Source organism: Solanum dulcamara, chromosome 5 (genome assembly GCF_947179165.1).
Source record: "Solanum dulcamara chromosome 5, daSolDulc1.2, whole genome shotgun sequence".
Taxonomy (NCBI): domain Eukaryota; kingdom Viridiplantae; phylum Streptophyta; class Magnoliopsida; order Solanales; family Solanaceae; genus Solanum; species Solanum dulcamara.
This window is the reverse complement of record NC_077241.1, coordinates 5,279,063-5,296,732: the sequence shown is the minus strand read 5'-3', so window position 1 is coordinate 5,296,732 and position 17,670 is coordinate 5,279,063. Positions and strand designations below refer to the sequence as shown.

Here is a 17,670-nt window from a genome sequence, read left to right as displayed (position 1 = left end):
CGTAGCCATTAAAATCTAAGGTAGATTCTTTCATTCGGAGAATTTTCTAAAGCGAACATCCCAACTGTTAGAACCTTACAATAGAGTTGCATAACATTTTCAATAAGGCAGAATACTAAAACCTTTCAATTAATAGAGTTACATAACATTTTCAAGAATACCTCCACACCTCCCTAAACTTGACAGGTTTTATTCGATGCACACTACATAATCATTGAAATCTAAGGTAGATATTTTTGTTCGGAAAACTTCCTAAAGCGGTACATCCTGACTATTAGAACCTTCCAATAGAGTTACATAACATTTTCAAGAATCTCACTAGCACTTGCAGTATATGGCACAATAGTATGATGCCATCACTATAATAGATGAATTTGTTTGTGGTTCCACAAGATTTACCATTTTCTAATAGCTTAATTAAGTGGCAAAGAAGAAGAAAATGAAACATGTATAAGTAGAGGAACGCAATGAAAGAAAAGGAAGTAATCAAGTAAACATATCACAATGGAAATATGCTATAGGTATCGTGCCATTGTCGATGAGTTCAAACTTATAAGTATCTCCGACTTGGACAACATTTGCTTCCCTGAAATGTCGCCATCCCTTGGTAATTGCAATGTGATTCCCATTGGTGTTAGCCGCATTGACCATGATCTCTGTTTCTCATCTCTGAGAATCATCTTACAACGTCTATTCACCAAGCCACTTGATTTTAAAAAAAAAAAGAGAAAAAAAAAGAGAAGAGAGGAACTACTACTGAAGATCTTAGCTAATAAGGGCTTAACTAAATTTAATCCAAATTACTTACGAGAAAAGGACTGCGGATGCAATAGGGATTCATAGTAGAAACAAATTGAGGGTTAGCATTAGCAAATGTTGAAGCAGGTACATCTGCTTCATTACTTCGGGCTGAAACTCTTTAGCGTCCAAATTAGGCTCCTTTCCTTCGGGATGAAATGATGCATTTGCTCTCGTACCTAGTTTTTAAATTGAATTTTTTTTTGTTAGAACTGAAATGAGAGATTAATTCTAAACCATAAGTAGTAAGTTGAACTGTTGAAGTAGAAAAGAGTTGTTATTGTTACAATTCAGAAAGAAAATGAAGTTTGAGTGGAGAAGAGATGACAGAATTTCAGAGGCTAATTCACTCTTGATAATAGTAAGAGCACAACAATCTTGAGATTGTGTTTTTTAGACAAAGAAATCTCCGAGGGTCAGTGGTGCAAAGTTCGAAACTAGGTGGATGATGGTCAGTCCCTCTAACCTTCTCCACTTAAAAAATTTGAGATTGTTAATAACTGTGTATTTTCCCTGATTTATCAAAAGATTTAAAAGGAATATGTCACAAACAAAGGAACATATCAATAATTCAGCATGATAGAACCTGTCTTTAGACTGTCTTTCCTACTATATGCAGTTTTTTGTATAGTAAAACTACTTTTAAGTCTAGAAGTTCATATACCTACCAATTTCCAGTTCTCTTGGACTATCAGTCTAGAATAAGCTTGTTAATAGCAGAATGAAACAACAATGTCAGAACCGAAATATGAAGACGATTTAAAACCAACATAACGTTATTGAAGCAAAACAGAATTGTTATCGTCATAATTCAAAAGGAAAATAAATACCGAGGGGATAAAGAAAGAGATGAAGAAGTATAAAACGGAAGGACTATTTCAACTCCTAATGGTCGTGATGAGTAACAAAAAGAGATTGCTTCACACGAGCATTTCTCACTGGAGATTGATCCTGAAAATCTTATGAAGCGGGAAAAAAAACATGATGAAATAATCCTGGTTGACAACTATATTCAAGAACCTCACCAGCACAGCACTTCCAATATGTAGCACAATAGTATGATGCCATCACTATATACCATTTTCTAATAGCCTTAGTGGCAAAGAAGAAGAAAATAAAACGAGTATAAGTTGGAGGAACGTAATGGAAAGAAAGGGAAGTAAAACATATACTCACGATGAAAATACGCTACAGGTATCGTGCCATTGTCAATGAGTTCAAACTTATAAGTATCTCCTACTTGGACAGCATTTGTTTCTCTGAACTGTCGCCATCCCTTGGTAATTCCAAAACGACGTCCCACTTCTCCTAGTTGCACTGGCCACAATCTCTGTTTCTCATTCCTGAGAATCATCTTACAACATCTCATCAACCCATTTAATCTTGCAAAATCTGATGGAAGATACTGCTTGAGTTTATCCAAATATGTAGATCAATTCCACGTTATATCACACACACAAAAAAAGTACTACCGAAGATATTAAATATTAAGGGCTTAACTCAAATTACTTTTAATAAAAAGAAAAGAAAAAAGCATCTGAGGGTGAACCAATGAAGTGGGTTGACAATCATGAGGTCTTAGGTTCAAATCCCAGAAGAGACAAAAACACTAGGTGATTTCTTCCCATGTGTCCTATCCTAGCCTTGGTGTACAAAGTTACCTGGCAACCATTGTTGGTGGGAGGTGACAAGTATCTCGTGGAATCCATCGAGGTGCGGGCAAGCTAGCTCGGACACCACTATTATCAAAATAGAAAACAAAACAAAAAAAAAGTTAATTCAAATTACTTACAAAAAGAGCTCTGATGATGGCATAAGTCTTGATAATAGAAACAAATTGGCTATTGGCATTAGCAGATGTTGAAGCAGGTACATTTGCTTCTTTCCTTCGGGATAAAACTATTTCAGCATCCAAATTAGGCTTCTTTCCTTCGAGCTGAAGTGATGCATTTGCTCTCACGTCTAGTTTTAAATTGAAAAAACAATGTCAGAACTGAAGTATAACTAAAGACGAATCTAAAACCAAAGGCAGAACATTAAGTTGAAGTGGAAAAGAGTTGTAATTGTCTAATTCAGAAAGAAACTAAAGTTCGACGGGAGAAGAGGTGATAGAATTAAAGGGCTAATTCACTGTTGATAGTATTAAAGAGCTCAACAATCTTGAGAATGTTTTTTTTCTTCGTATGACCAAGAAATCCGAGAGGTCTAGTGGTTCAGGGTTCAAAACTAGATGGATAATGGCCCGTTCCTCTACCCTTCTCCACTTAGAAACCTTGAGATCATTTTACAGAAGCATTTATCTCAGCAGATTGATTTTGAAAATTTGAAGGGGGTAAAAATCTCGTTAACAACTGTGTATTTTACCCTGACAAATCAAAGATAAGGCAACACACACCGCGAAACTTTAAGGATAGTTACATAGACTTTAATACCTAGACGAATTGCATAAATAAAAATAATACTATCATTTCATTACATTATTATTTAAAGAAGGGAAAATAATAGGTAAAAAAGTGGAAAATGGATGAAATTTAAGAGAAGGGCTCAGATGAGAAACTTGCCGTAATATCTTAATACAGGATTCATTCCATTTTCAACTATCTCAAGCATTATTTGATCTCCTTCCTTTAAGCGATTTGCGATGTAGAATTCACTCCATATGCCTTTAATGTAGGTGTGTGCGCAAGACGAATATAGTGTAAATGTCCAAGACCTTTGCTCATCCCTTATCGTTATCGTACATTTCCTGTCCGTGAGACTGTTTTCCCGCGCAAATGGTACTAGAAGTTGCTGAAATAGTTTTCAAACCAATAGCACAAAAACAGTTCATGTTTATGCTTCATACTTTCAAATTATCAAGGAAAAAGTAGTTCATAACAAAATGAGTTTGTCCTTTTCCCTTTTACTTTTTTTTAATTGAGCATATCAAATGAAGTAGAACTTAGTTTCGAACTTACCACATGGTCCCTTGAAAGGCAATAAGGTGTGACAGTATAAATGAAACGAGGGTGACCGAGAGGCATGTTCTCTGCAGCTTCTACTTTGGGGAAAATCTCATGTGATGACTTGACCTTGGCCTTTGGCTTTTCTGTTGTTTTTGCTAGTAACAAAAAAATTACATGTAAAAGATATGAAAAAGAAGACTTATGGATAGTTTAACACGATTGAATCTGCGTCGAAGGCAATCTTTCTTACTATGTACAGCATTGTAAAATTATTTCTCGAAGTATGAGGTTGTATCATCTACTAGTTAGAAATTCTATTAATTGTACTACATGATCATCTTTTAGTCAAATATCGAGTTATCATTATTGTGAATAAATCAATTAATTTCCACAGTTTGGTTAATTAAGCTAGCATTCCTTGTGTGACACATCATTCATGAAAAGAAAAAAGTTCTGCGTTCAATTCTCTCCATTAGTTACTGTGTTTCAGCTTAGTAGCATATCTTAGCACAGAAATTATAATCATGTAATCCTTGTGGCTTGTAGTCTATGAGATCTACAAGAAACCTCGAAAAGCCTTATATCCAAGTCTATGTACCAAAGGATGTAGTTTAGTGGTCAATGAAGCGGGAAGAGTACCATGAGGTCTCAAGTTCAAATCCCACTGATGGCAAAAAAAAACAAAAAAAAAACTAAACTAGTCATGATTTTGTCCCATTCACCCAAGTCTTGATGAATAGAGTTACTTGGTATCTAGTGAAATAGTTGAAGTGCACGATAGCTGGACCCGGACACCACCGTTAGAAAAGAAAATAGGAATCTATGTGAAGGATAAGTAAGAATACTATTAAATCTCTCGAAATATTCAGGTAAAATGAGACCTATATACCTCAAGTCTTACTACAGAACTATAGAGCATCAAACAAGGGCTCAAACTATATACAAAGTTAGAAGTGGAAACAGACTATCTACTTGTTGTCACGCTCATCCAAGAGAAGGACATACACTTTCACTCTCTTAGGGCTATTATTGAAGATCGTAAATACTTGCTCAAAGTCAACAAGGCAAATATTTTTTCATATCTAGAGGAAGACAAATAAATGTGCAGATTTTCTGGGGAATGAAGGTCGAGATTTGGTACTCAGGAAAGATGCAATCATAAAGTTTTTGCTCCTAGGCAATTCAAGCAATATAGCTTATGCATGATTTTAAGCAGTTTAATATTTTGCAATGTACAATTGAAAAAGAAAATAAAAGTGACCAAATTCCAAACCTTGTGATATGAGTTTCTTGCAAGTATGATCTATTTCCTCTCTTCCTCCATTAACTCCTTCCGGAGTCTGTTCGTATTCTCTCTCAAAGTGATTTGAACCAAAGATGGAAACTTCAAACTCCATTTTTCCTTCATGTCTGAAAATCAAGCAATCTCCCAACTGTAAACCATGTTCCTTTGCAAATTTTCCCCAACCCTCTTCTAATAACCGTCCGTTCACTTTCACTAACCATTTCTTACCATCCCTTCTCAATACTACATGTTCTTGATTACATCCTTTCAGATGCTTGGAGAAAGCTACCGGAATTTTCTGCAAGATATATATAGTATTTAAAACACTCCAATCGACTAAATATAAAGATTATTGCAATTGAAAACATCAATAATCCTTAAATCCCTAATAGATTCAAGAAGTTTCACAAATCATTCTGGCATTGTCACTAGAATACGACCAACATGAATTTTTAAGGGTTCAAAATTCAGACCAGAGTCAAGATTTCAACTTTATAAAAGGGCAGCCCGGTGCACTAAAGCTCCCGCTATGTGCGGGGTCCGGGGAAGGGCCTGACCACAAGGGTCTATTGTACGCAGCCTTGCCTTGCATTTCTGCCAGAGGCTGTTTTCAAGGCTTGAACCCGTGACCTCCTGGTCACATGGCAGCAACTTTACCAGTTACTCCAAGGCTCCCCTTCAAGATTTCAACTTTATGAGTTCAGAATTTACAACAACGAGTTCAAGTACTAATAACTGGATTCCAGAAAGAAAAAAATAAAAAAACTTTCCTGTATCTCAAAATTCCTAGTTATATGTGGTAACAACTTAATAATAACAGCATCAACCCCCACCCCAAACCCAAGTTTGCATGTATTTACCAACATGGTTGTGGTACACGATTGTTCTTCCCTTAATCAGACGTCTCGGGTTCGAGTTCTGAGTATGAAAAAAATTCTATTAGAAGTGCCACCCCAAATGAGCCCTATAAAGCGCAATTCGAATTTACTCGTAGCTCTATCGGCTCCGCATACTGGGTGGAAACCAAAAAAAAAAGTTTACATGTATTTTTTTTTTTGCCTTCAAATCTTGTTGTATGACTTCTTGATCACTCAATTAAATGTTATTATCTAAGAAAGTGAATTCAACTATGTGACAAATCAACTCTCAAATATAATAAAGAGAGAAACTTTATCTTTTTATGTTAAAAAAAGAAGGAAAAAAAAAGCCCTCCTCCTCCATCCTCCTGGGATTTTGTATGTATACATAAAAGATGAACTAAAAAAGTAATAATAATAAGAAAAACTCACAATTCCATGCTTGAAATTTGGTAAAATAGGTTTAAAGAAGTGAGGCTTCTTTGGAGCAACTTTCATGGCGCTCTTCTCTTCTTTTTTTTTTTTTTCTCTTTTGGGTCCGCGCGGCAGTTAATATAAAGTAAATTTATAAGTTTTATTGAAGTAAGGGTCCTATAAAAATAATGCTAAATAGAATTTATTAGTAATGTTTGTATTAATAATATTTATATTAGTTATGCTTATATTAATTATATATAGAATATTTCTTATGCATTGTTTGATTTAGTGTATTAAAAATAGCATGCATTGCATAAAAATATTTATTTACAAAAATTTCTCTAATAATTATAGTGGAAAAGATGTAAATAGAATTTTGAGAGGTAATTAGGTCTTTAATCATGTAAATACATGCATTAAATTTCTTTGCAATACTAATACCTAAAGATTCATGGTATTAGTAATACACACCTTAATACACAGTAAAGTGAAACATTAGTTATACATAACATAAAAAAATATATCAAATAAGATACTATTAATACATCTAATTAATACATGCATTAAATTTTTTACTATTTTATTCCTAAAACATTTAGAAATAAACTACATAAAACGTAAACCCTATCTGTATGCTTCAATATTTTCAGTTTTTGAATTCTTAAAATGTTATATTAAAATCTAATCTAATCAATATGGTTTGATTTATACGGTTTGAGTATATAGCACCATAAAAAAGGAGTCACACACAATGCTATAAATATGTTATATCATCATCTAAACACTGATGGATACCAGGATGGTATAAAGTTAAATATCATCATTGCCTATAATAATCAATAATAAACACAAGGAATAAACGATTGCGAATTATAGTAGAATTTTGTGCATCTGTCCTTTTTTAGAGTCACGTGAGAGAATATTACCCAATGGTATGTTGAGTGAGAATACAACTTGTATATAAATAGAACATTACACGATGATACGTTGAGGGGGAATACAACATGTACATAAATAGAACGTTAGATATGTTGAGGGGGAATACAACATGTACATAAATAGAACGTTAGATATGTTGAGGGGGAATTCAACATGTATATAAATAGAACGTTACATGATGATATGTTGAGGGGGAATACAACATGTACATAAATAGAACGTTACACGATGATATGTTGAGAGGAATACAACATGTATATAAGGCGATGACGGAGCATCAACTTGAAGTAATGTTGCTAGACTTTCTGAATGTTGTATGTCATTGGTAACGTTTTGTATGCTAAAAATGATTAAATGGCATAGAAAGACCAAAATATGACCATTCCTGTAGTTCTCCCATGACAAAAAAGCAACAATTCCAAACTTAAGGAACCAACAGTTTAAAAGCATAATAAACATTTGCTCACACTGTAAAATACATATTGCTTTAGTAGTATAGCTAATCAAATATCTCATGATTTCACAGAAAATCGGGTGCACGATGTACATTACCGTCTCTCTCTACTGAAGAATCCTTAAGATAAACTTGGTATTATCCACAGTGGCAGCGAAAATGCAAAGTCGGATATATCTTCCTGAAGAAGAGGTTGTACCCTGAGATTCTGAACGTTGTAAATACCCATATCATAGCCATGTACTACATTGTAATGAACTCCGGAGAAGTCATCTGTGAAGTATATGCAATTACTCTCACATTCTGGGTAAGCAGAGCATGGAATTGAGAAGGAATGATTGTTTCCGACAAAAATAGACCAATCACCCAAAGATTTCACTTCTTCACACTTGTCGTTGCAGACATCCAACTTGTAAATTTTGAAACACCAAGTGTTTAGACAAGGAGTATCTGTGATTCTTGTATCAAACAAAAGCCTCATTATGGCATATATTTGGCCCTTTACCTCGACAAGATATGTAGTAGCATACACCAAATTATCCAGATCACGAGATGGTGGAAAAGCTATTCTCTTCAACAAAGAGCCGGCTAAGTCCCACATCAGAATTTCGCCAAAAGTGTCGATGGCATAAAACTTCCCATCGTGACACATGGCATCATCAACATGGCCATGGATGCAACTCAAGGGAGTCCAAGCAACATCACCTGGCTTTGTAAATGCCATCTTCCAATTATCAGAATAGATAGCAAAAAGAACACAATTTGACGAGCACGGACTAGCAGACAAGATAACTTTGTAAACAAACGAGTCGCGAAAGCTCTTTCCTGTACAAACCAGATTCAAATTAGGGCATTTATGCAGTGGGGGGAGTGAAATTTGGCCCCCTGATAATGGATTCAGCAAGTGCATCTCAAAATTGGCACCAAGAGTGACCAACCAACCATGAGAAGAACCCCAACAGCGTTTATCTAGAGCATCTGGCAAACATATATCATAACTCTTACAGTTGAAAGGACTACAAAATCTGCGCGAGCTTTCATGTTTCCTCTGAGGAAGCATCAGCCAAGGAAGGAATAAGCGTGAAGAATTGCCATTTTGTATTACACAAATTCTCCATGACTTACACACTGCTCCAAACCGCACCCAGTCTTCAGCAAAATGCAGCCGACTAGCAATTAACCCCAAAAGTTCCACTGGCAACTTACACCAATCTGATGTTAACTGGAAAAACAAAAGAAATAAAAATAAAACACAGAAAGGACAATTAGAACTTTTAAAAATCTGATTAAAGAGCTAGTATACTACACATCTTACTGAAATATCAGGGCTATGCAAGATGATCAACTATGTGTTCTGATATGGTAGACTGGTTTAATTCTCTTATTGGAATTTCAAAACTAACTCTCTGAACTATAGGTGTGGTCGCTATGGAGGATAATGTTCAAGAAAATTATCTTTGAAGATGCTTTACCTTTGGAGAATTTTTTTAAAAATCATTTTCAAGTGTTTGGATGGATATAGAAAGTTGGTAACAACCAGTAATCATACAAACTGTAGGATAAAGTATAAATATTGTATTTTGACGATATTATTAAGTACCAAAGGTAGATAATAATGAAGTGAGTGATGTGGAATCGGAGTTTGGATACTGATAAAGGAAAAATGACTTCCACCCTTATTTTTGAGAAACTGCTTTGCCTAACTCAAGATAACTTACGTCCATCATACCAAAAACATCCTTAAATTCCTTTTCCTATTCACATTCCTGAAAGTAGTAAGTAGAAACCTTACCATTACAGTACTGAACCACCGAAAGAGCTTGCAACGTTTTGCTCTGAAAATCTTGAAATTCTGAAATAAATAAATAAATAAGAGACTTAGACCCAAGATACAACATATTAGAGAGAGAAAATTGACCATTATAACTTCTAACCCTATCATAAGTTGGAACAACCTTGAACTTCCCTTCATAAAGTACATACAGAAAAATTCATGACCAATATAAAGAATTGTGTGGCTAAACGAAACAATATTTGACTTTGCACCAGAAAGGTGTGTATATGTATGTGTGTATAAGTAAATATATTCTCATTCTGAACCTCACTGACTCTAAATTCTGAAATAACATCAAGTCACACTCACACCCAACACCCTTATTACTTTTAGAAGCCTAAGGAGAGGCTGTTATCACTTGCCCTGAAACAAAAGACACCTCATACTATTAATCTTATGAGTTGTGAGAGACAAATGCTGATCAGGGTGCAAAAAAAAAAACTGAGTCTTTCTGCAGCAACTTTAACAGAGACATTTTATCACACAGTTGGGCGACAGTAAGGATCTCAAGAACTTGGATAACAAAAAGGAGTCTTTTTGCCTCAACTTTCACACAGACATTCTATCAATATTTGGGCGACAGTAAGGATCTCAATTCTCAAGAACTTAGATAACAAAAAAGAGTCTTTCTGCCCCAACTTATACAAAGACATTTTATCAAACAGTTGGACGACAATTAGGATCTCAAGTACTTAGTTAACAAAAAGGGAGTCTTCCTACCCCAACTTTCACAGACATTTTATCAAACAATTGGATGAAAGTAAAGAATCTCAAGAACTTAGATAACAAAAAAGAAGTCTTTCTGCGTCAACTTTCACAGACATTTTATCAAACAGTTGGGCAACAGGAAAGAATCTCAATAACTTAGATTGCAAAAAAAGAGTCTTTCTGCCACAACTTTCACACACACATTTTATCGAACAGTTGGATGACAGTAAAGGATCTCAAGAATTTGGATAACAAAAAAGGAGTCTTTCTGCTGCAACTTTCACACAGACATTTTATCAAACATTTGGGCTACAGTAAGATCTCAAGAATTTGGATAACAAAAAAAATTCTTACCTCGGAAAATTCCTGCCGGATAACAACCAAATCAATACATTTTTCGCAACACAGATCAGATTTCCCAGTAACCAGTTTATGCAGTAAGCCAGTCGAACAAAACTCCCAAAGTTTTAATAGGAAAGAATAACAAAGGCACAATGAATTACCTTTTGTTTACACTTTATGCCATTTTTATATTTTAACTTTATATTGATTATAAAAAAGTAAAAAATAAAAATAAACTAAAGAAATGTTAGATGTACAAAATTGTACTTCATTTTGTAGTCTTAAACATATTAGGTAAGAATTGAACAAATGTTTTTTTATAAGATGCACAAATTGAAACGGAAGAAGTATTTGTCTTCCAAAAAAAAGAAGTAAATTAATGATCTCCAAAAATATCATTTTTCTTTTAAAAAATAATCCACATAATTAAGAAAATTGCTTGCTCTACAATTTTATGTTAAAAGAAATTAATTTATTCAACTTTTGAACCATATACATTTTTCTCTTCTAATCTCAAAATGTGATCATTAATTGATGATATTATAAGATGTAGTTTTGTTTTATCTTTTTAGTTATCAATGTAAGCTTATTACATCCGTGTTATCGGCTAATAACTATTGACATAATAGAAAACATGTAATTCTAATAAGTAGCAACAGTATCAACGTCATGGGTTCAATGAAAGTGTACAATGATACAAATTAGAGTCATGATTAAACATGACCATATAATTAGTATACACTTCCTCTTCTTTTTTTTTGTGATGACAAGAGATTGTAAGTGTGTAACAGAAACAAACTACAAGGGAGCACAGCGGTAGAGTAGTTATTATTATTCTCCTTTTTTATACAATTGGGGGCAGAGGAAGGGGAAAATGAGGGAGGGGATTACAAGACGAAGAATCAAACCCCTCACCAACAAAGTGAAAGTTCAGGTAGCGCAACACTAGATACTACACAACTTATGTTGCAAAATTTGATCCCATTAACATCTCCTGGTCATTTGTGACTGCGCACTTGGGGACATCTAGTAATTGAGGAGGAGGATTCCTAAAAGTTGTATTTTCACTATCCAGATTTGTCACGGAAGCCATACATACTAAGATATTTTGCTCCATGTAGATATGATGCAGTGGTGGATCATCCAAAAGCTGAAAGAGGTACCTGCAGTCATCAAGAACAGGCCAATGAAGATCATTATGAGCATGTATCAATATAATTACCTCCTTAGCATCGATATTAATCTGCAAAGGTGTAAACCCATGCTGCAGGGTTAGCTGTAAAACCCGAAGCAAAGCATCTGTGTTACCATTTTTGGGAGGTTCCCATTAGACATACAACAGGATAGTTTTTCTTTCTTTTTTTTGCAGGGGAGTCCGTAAGATTTTGAAGAATTACATTCTGATTTAAAGTGAAAGTGAGTCCTTCAAAGATGTATCTATTGCGACTCTTCCATGTGAGTCACAAGGTAAGGGATAAAATGAGTAAAAGAGGGATGTTGGAAGCAGTACTATAGGCTGCTTTATTATTAGATTGATTAAGTAGAGCAGGCAACCAGTTGGCAACTTCCAGAGAACGAGTATCAAGTTGGTTTATGAAAGGTAGGAACACCTAATTGAGCCTAAATTGGGCGAACCTTGGGACACAAAAGGAATAGATGATTAATAGTTTCATCACAGTCAGTGTAGCAAAGTTTGCATTTTGGAGAAGGCACAATTTTGAGGAAATGCAAAAAGCAGGCTGTTGGGAGACAACCATGAAGACATTGCCAAGGGAAATGGATTACTTTTGGTGGGAGATGCAAATGTCACAGCCATGAAAAAATTGTTCATGTGAGTTGGTTGAAGTAGGCAGCGATAACAAGGGTTAACAGTAAATCGACCTGTAGAATAGTTTTGTCATACTGCCTTGAGTACTGGGGAATATATATATATGACTTCAATACGAGATGAGATATCTTCAGGTAATTCAAAGGAAAGAGAGGTCAAGTCTCAAGAGTTGTGCAGTCTATAATGAGCAATATTATGGCTATGGTCAAACTTGTGCAAAAGACCTCAATAATATACACTTCATCAATCCATATAACTCAATTCCTTAATTTAATGTTGTGCAGCTATTCAACCATCAATTTGTATCCTTATGATAACAATATAAGCATTCATATTTAAGCACTTTTATTTTAAGGTTAAGCAAATACAATTAATCTCATAGGATTTTGCATTGGGTCCTCCCTACAAGTTAATGCAACACTTTCAAGTTACTGTTTTCTCCCTCTCTAACAAAGGACCAGCTTGTAAATATTAGTATGTACGGAGCCTACCAGATGCATCATAGCTAATAAGTTATTCCAGAAAAAGAATTCTCGGATTTCCAGTTCATCTACATAGATAGAATATGGTAAATACAAATCATAGTAAAGAGAAAACACAAGGAGAACAAAAAATACATGCATGATGCTCTTAACGCATCTGCAGATTTAGGATTTAAATTTGATTAGTTCAACCTTTAAAGTTGTTAGACTGAACCCATTTTATTTTTGAAATTCGGGATTCAGAATTTAATATTTGTTGAAATCTTAGTGGATTTTCACAATTAACACACATTTAATTTCTGTAAAGAAATATTGTGTCCAGTTGAATCCATTAAATATAGGTTGCATCTGTCTGCTCAAATGTACATAAGAAAATATCGTATCACCAAGCATACCTGCTGCTATAGTCATAAAACCCTTCTAATTCCTTCATCATCACCACCGTCACCATAATGCACTTTGCAATGATTTTTTGCTTCCACATGCTTCTGAACTGCTTCTAAACTACCGAAAGAATGACATCCATCGGTGCAATACAGGCACATATAATACTAACCCGAGGACATAAAGAGAGCTTTAACTTTGTTATTGTCATCAGTTTTCTGATTAAATAAACCACCCATAAATATCTAAGTAAACTTGAAGAGTAGACAAGAAAAAGAAACCAATAATATTACCCTGAGACTAAGAAATGTGAGGAAGCCGTTAGGATCCTTCAGATACTTGACATCAGGTATGAAGAACCCATGCTTCCTGTGCATATGGACCAAAAATGTTACTGATGAATAACTTTTGGAAGATCTACTATACACCCGGTAGTATTTTGAAGGACCTGAGAAACAGAGTCTCAAAACATGTGTTTCTCTGCGGAAAAACTGCTCATGGGTACACATTAATACTGTTTTTCACATTCTCTTGAATTGCTTCTTTGTCCTTCCCAGCATAGCAGAGCTTCCATTTTAATCTGTGGTGGAGTCCACTGTACTCCATGTTAGTTAAGAAATATGCAGCATATCTGCTATGATCAGTTGCAGTGCAAAAATAGAGCTGTTGATGATGACAGTTTTGTACCATTTTAAGCCATGAGAACTCCAAGCTGCTGCCTTAGTTGACTCTCTCAAAAAAGAACTTGATGATACATAACACACCTATCTTCTTTGCAGACGATTGAAAGAACAAGGAAAAGAATCATTGATTTTCTCCATCGGTACTTCTAATATGCCTGTCTTCATGTCCACACATGGATCAATAAATTGAAACCATGCAAGTAGAATCAATTTGAAGAAACTAGGGGCAAAGAAAATTAACGTTTTGATTTAGCTTGTCCATCAATCAACCTGTTATAAGTAGCAATGTCAGGTATAAACCCCAAATCCAACATCTCTTCCACCAAAGCTTCAGATTCCTTCTTTCTACCCTCCCTCTTAAAACCTGATACTAAAATATTATATGTCACAGTATCAGGATCCAAGCCCTTGCTTAAACCCAATAACCTCATCTTATTCGCTTCCTTTGCTCTTCCTGCATCACACATGTCACTAAGTAGACAATTAAACGTTACACTATCCGGAAGCATACATTCCTGCAGCATTTTCTCCATAATTTCATATGCTTCGTCAATCTTTCTTGTTCTCCTTAAGCCTTCAATTAAGATTGTACAAGCGATCAAGCTTGGAGAATTCCCGTCCCTCCATAACTCAAGCACTAATTCCATTGCTCTGGCCACATTCCCTTCCTCACAAAGCCTCTCAACTAACCCAAAATAATCAAATGTTCTTGGCAGCACCCCTTTCCTTGAAAAGTCAACCAATAAATCACATGCTTTCAACATCATTCCTTTCCTGCAAAGCCCATCAACCAAAATCTCACAAGTCACTGCCGAAATCTCCCATCCCATCTCAGACATCTCATAGGCCATCCCAATCCCCTCCTCAATCTTACCATCCAAAAGAAACCATTTAATTAGAGTATTAAAACTAACTACATTTGGAGCACATCCATGAGTTTTCATCTCCTTAAACATTTGTAAAGCCAGGCCCAATTGCGAGTTCTTACAGTACCCAGAAATCAAAGTATTGAATGTAATTACATCAGGCTTTACTCGTTCTCCAATCATCCTATGGTAAAACTCCAGGGCCTTATCAAAATGCTTAAACTTCACAAATCCATGAATTATTATATTGCAAACAGCAACATCAGGCTTTCCATCAATCAATCTTCTCATTGTGTCAAAAGCTAACAATGCATCATCAAATCTACCAGCTTTGCAATAAGCATTGATGGCAAAACGAAAAATAGGTTCAGTTTTGGGGCAAGAGAAAATACCATCAGCACAAGGGCAGGGGTTAGAAGAAATAAATTGGAGGAGAGTAGTAAGAAATTGGAGGCGGTGGGTGGTGGCAAGAGTGCGGACCATCCACTCAAAGGTGGTGTGATCATGACGGAACGAATCGACAGAAGCAGCATAGTTGAAGAGGTAGAAGTCAAGGTTAGTGAGGATAGGGTGGTAATGGACACGGTTCTTGAGAAAAGAGAGAAAATCTTTGGCTGTGAAAGAGGGTTTGAGGTGGGTTTCCATGAGTTGGTTCAGTTGGTTTTGAGCAACAGACGTGAGGTTGTTAGTGGTGCACAATGAGGAATCTATCGTTCTCACAGTAAGAGGTAGCAGTGAAGTCCGATCAGAAGCTGTTGGTTTTGGAATGGATTTGAGAAATTTCTGAAATCCCATTTTCTCTTTGTTCAACGATCCTTGGCTGAATTTATCGTCCCTCACTTCTCAGGTAGCTATATTTTCATGAAAAACCTGTAACGTGAAATCATGTCATTCTAAAATCAAACTAACAATTAGTTACTTTGATCAAGAGATTGCATCGCACAAATTGTAGGATTAAGTAAAAAAATTCATGTTTTGTCGATACCGCTGGGTACCAAAGGCTGGTAACAATGTCTAAAGGTGTGTTCGGTTAAATGTTTTCCAATTTTTCCATGTTCGGTTGGTCAAATATTCTGGAAAATATTTTCTCTAGGAAAACAAGCTCCTTAAAAATGAGTAAAATAACTTCCCTAATGAAAGTAGGGAAAACAAGTTCCACTAGTGACATTCCACATAGATTGTATCCTCCCCACCCCCAGGATACCTCATCTTCACCCCCACCTACCATAGTCCTCATCCACACGACCCCACGACCCTACCCCCAACCTCCCCACCCCCACCTCCCATAGTATTTGTCTAAATTATATACAAATGCTTTTAGGATAATAATTTTTCTTACCTACCGATCACAAGAAAATAACACTTATTTTCCTAGAAAATATTTTTCAAGAAAACATTTCCCTTCATACTGAACACACCCTAAGTGTTAACAGAAGTGAGTGCTATAGAGTTGGAGTTTGGACACTGATCAAGGAAAAATGACATCCGCACATAAATAAGGAAGTTTTTCTTCCCCCTTTAGTGGAAAATATTTTTCTTTGCGAAAGTGTCTTCCATAATTTAAGGTAGCTAATTTCTATCATAACAAACCACCTTTAAATTTCTTTTCTTATTCTCATTCCTCAAAGCAGTAAGTGGAAACCTACCATTATAGTACTGAACCACAGGAAGAGTTTTGCAAGGTTTTGCTCTGAGAATCTTGTGATCCTGAAATCAATTTAAGCAAAACAAAAGAAAAACTTGATACAACGTATCCAGGATACCAATTGACCATTGGAAAATCTAATCCTATCACGTGTAGGAACAACCTTGAACTTTGATTCCGAAAATACATACAAAAAATTCACGAGCAATATAAAGAGTTATGTTGCTAAACTAAAGCCAAAGTTGATTTTGCATCCGAAATGTGTGTGTGTGTGTGTGTATATATATATATGCTTATACAACTAAATATTTTAATAACCTATTTGGCCAAGCTTTTAAGCAGCCAAAAGTGTTTATTTTAAAATAAGTGAATGTTTGGACAAGTTTTTGGGAGAAAAGAAGTGTTCCAGAAGCAAAAAGTTTGGTCAAACACTAACTGATGCTCAAAAGTATTTTTAAAATTTCAGTAGAGACAAAAATATACTAGGTGATTCTTTCCATGTGTCCTTAGTGGACATAGTTACTTAGTAGTTGTTGCTGGTGGGAGCTAGCATTTATCCCGTGGAATTTGTCGAGCAGCACAAAAGTTGGCCCGAATGCCACGGTCATAAAAAAAATAGTATTTTTTAAATTTATTAGTCAATCACAAATTGCTTCTCGCAAAAATTACTTAATGCTTTTCAAAATAAGTTTTGTTTTAGAAACTTGGCCAAACATGCCATGAACAATAGACTAAATTCTGAACTAAGATCAAGTCATATGCCAGCACCCATATAAGAAGCCTAAGTAAAGCCTGCTATCACTTGCCAATAAACACACCAGACCTCATACTAGTGATATAATAAGTTACAAGCAATAATTCTTACGTGGGTGCACAAAAAAGGAGTCTTTCTGCACCAACTTTCACAGAGACATTTTATCAAACAGTTGAGCGACAATAAGGATCTCAAGTACTTTGATAACAAAAAACTTTCTTACCTCGGAGAAGCAGCAATTTCTTGCAGCAGAAATCTTGCCGGAAAACAACCAAATCAATGCCTCGCTCTTAAAACTGATCGGATTTTCAAGATTCTTCTTTAGTGTGTGGCTTTTGTAGGAGGTATATATGTTTTCACAAAACAAAAAATATTATTACTAATATTAATAAAAAGAGACTTACATAAATGATTGCCAATTTTTTAATTATTTGGCTTAATACATTTTT

At 35.2% G+C, this 17,670-nt stretch overlaps 3 protein-coding genes across 7 annotated transcripts; all 3 read right to left on the bottom strand.

Annotated features, from left to right (window-relative positions):
- Positions 1-275: 275 nt before the first annotated feature.
- Positions 276-6,405, bottom strand: LOC129888869 (B3 domain-containing protein REM5-like). The gene is made up of 7 exons (XM_055963918.1): positions 6,318-6,405; positions 5,017-5,326; positions 3,756-3,898; positions 3,360-3,588; positions 2,591-2,760; positions 1,975-2,141; positions 276-977 (listed from the first exon to the last, which is right to left on the bottom strand). The coding sequence occupies exons 1-6, from the start codon at positions 6,381-6,383 to the stop codon at positions 2,136-2,138; spliced, it is 924 nt and encodes a 307-aa protein (XP_055819893.1). The 5' UTR covers positions 6,384-6,405; the 3' UTR covers positions 276-977; positions 1,975-2,135.
- Positions 6,406-7,299: 894 nt separating this feature from the next.
- LOC129888868 (putative F-box protein At3g25750) lies at positions 7,300-10,745 on the bottom strand. The gene is made up of 3 exons (XM_055963917.1): positions 10,592-10,745; positions 9,488-9,547; positions 7,300-8,917 (listed from the first exon to the last, which is right to left on the bottom strand). Exons 2-3 carry the CDS (start codon positions 9,488-9,490, stop codon positions 7,817-7,819), a joined length of 1,104 nt encoding a protein of 367 aa, XP_055819892.1. The 5' UTR covers positions 9,491-9,547; positions 10,592-10,745; the 3' UTR covers positions 7,300-7,816.
- Positions 10,746-13,450: 2,705 nt separating this feature from the next.
- Positions 13,451-17,654, bottom strand: LOC129888867 (pentatricopeptide repeat-containing protein At2g36240). Of its 5 annotated transcripts, none has more exons than XR_008766744.1 (4): positions 17,445-17,654; positions 16,469-16,529; positions 13,567-15,692; positions 13,451-13,491 (listed from the first exon to the last, which is right to left on the bottom strand). XR_008766744.1 is itself a non-coding variant. In XM_055963914.1 (3 exons), exon 3 carries the CDS (start codon positions 15,615-15,617, stop codon positions 14,193-14,195), a length of 1,425 nt encoding a protein of 474 aa, XP_055819889.1. In that variant the 5' UTR covers positions 15,618-15,692; positions 16,469-16,529; positions 17,445-17,654; the 3' UTR covers positions 13,451-14,192. The 5 variants fall into 5 exon arrangements, 2 of the variants coding, with proteins under 2 accessions (XP_055819889.1, XP_055819890.1); XR_008766745.1 differs by having other exon boundaries at positions 13,451-13,868; positions 13,961-15,692; XR_008766746.1 differs by having other exon boundaries at positions 13,451-13,853; positions 13,961-15,692.
- Between the last annotated feature and the right edge of the window lie 16 nt (positions 17,655-17,670).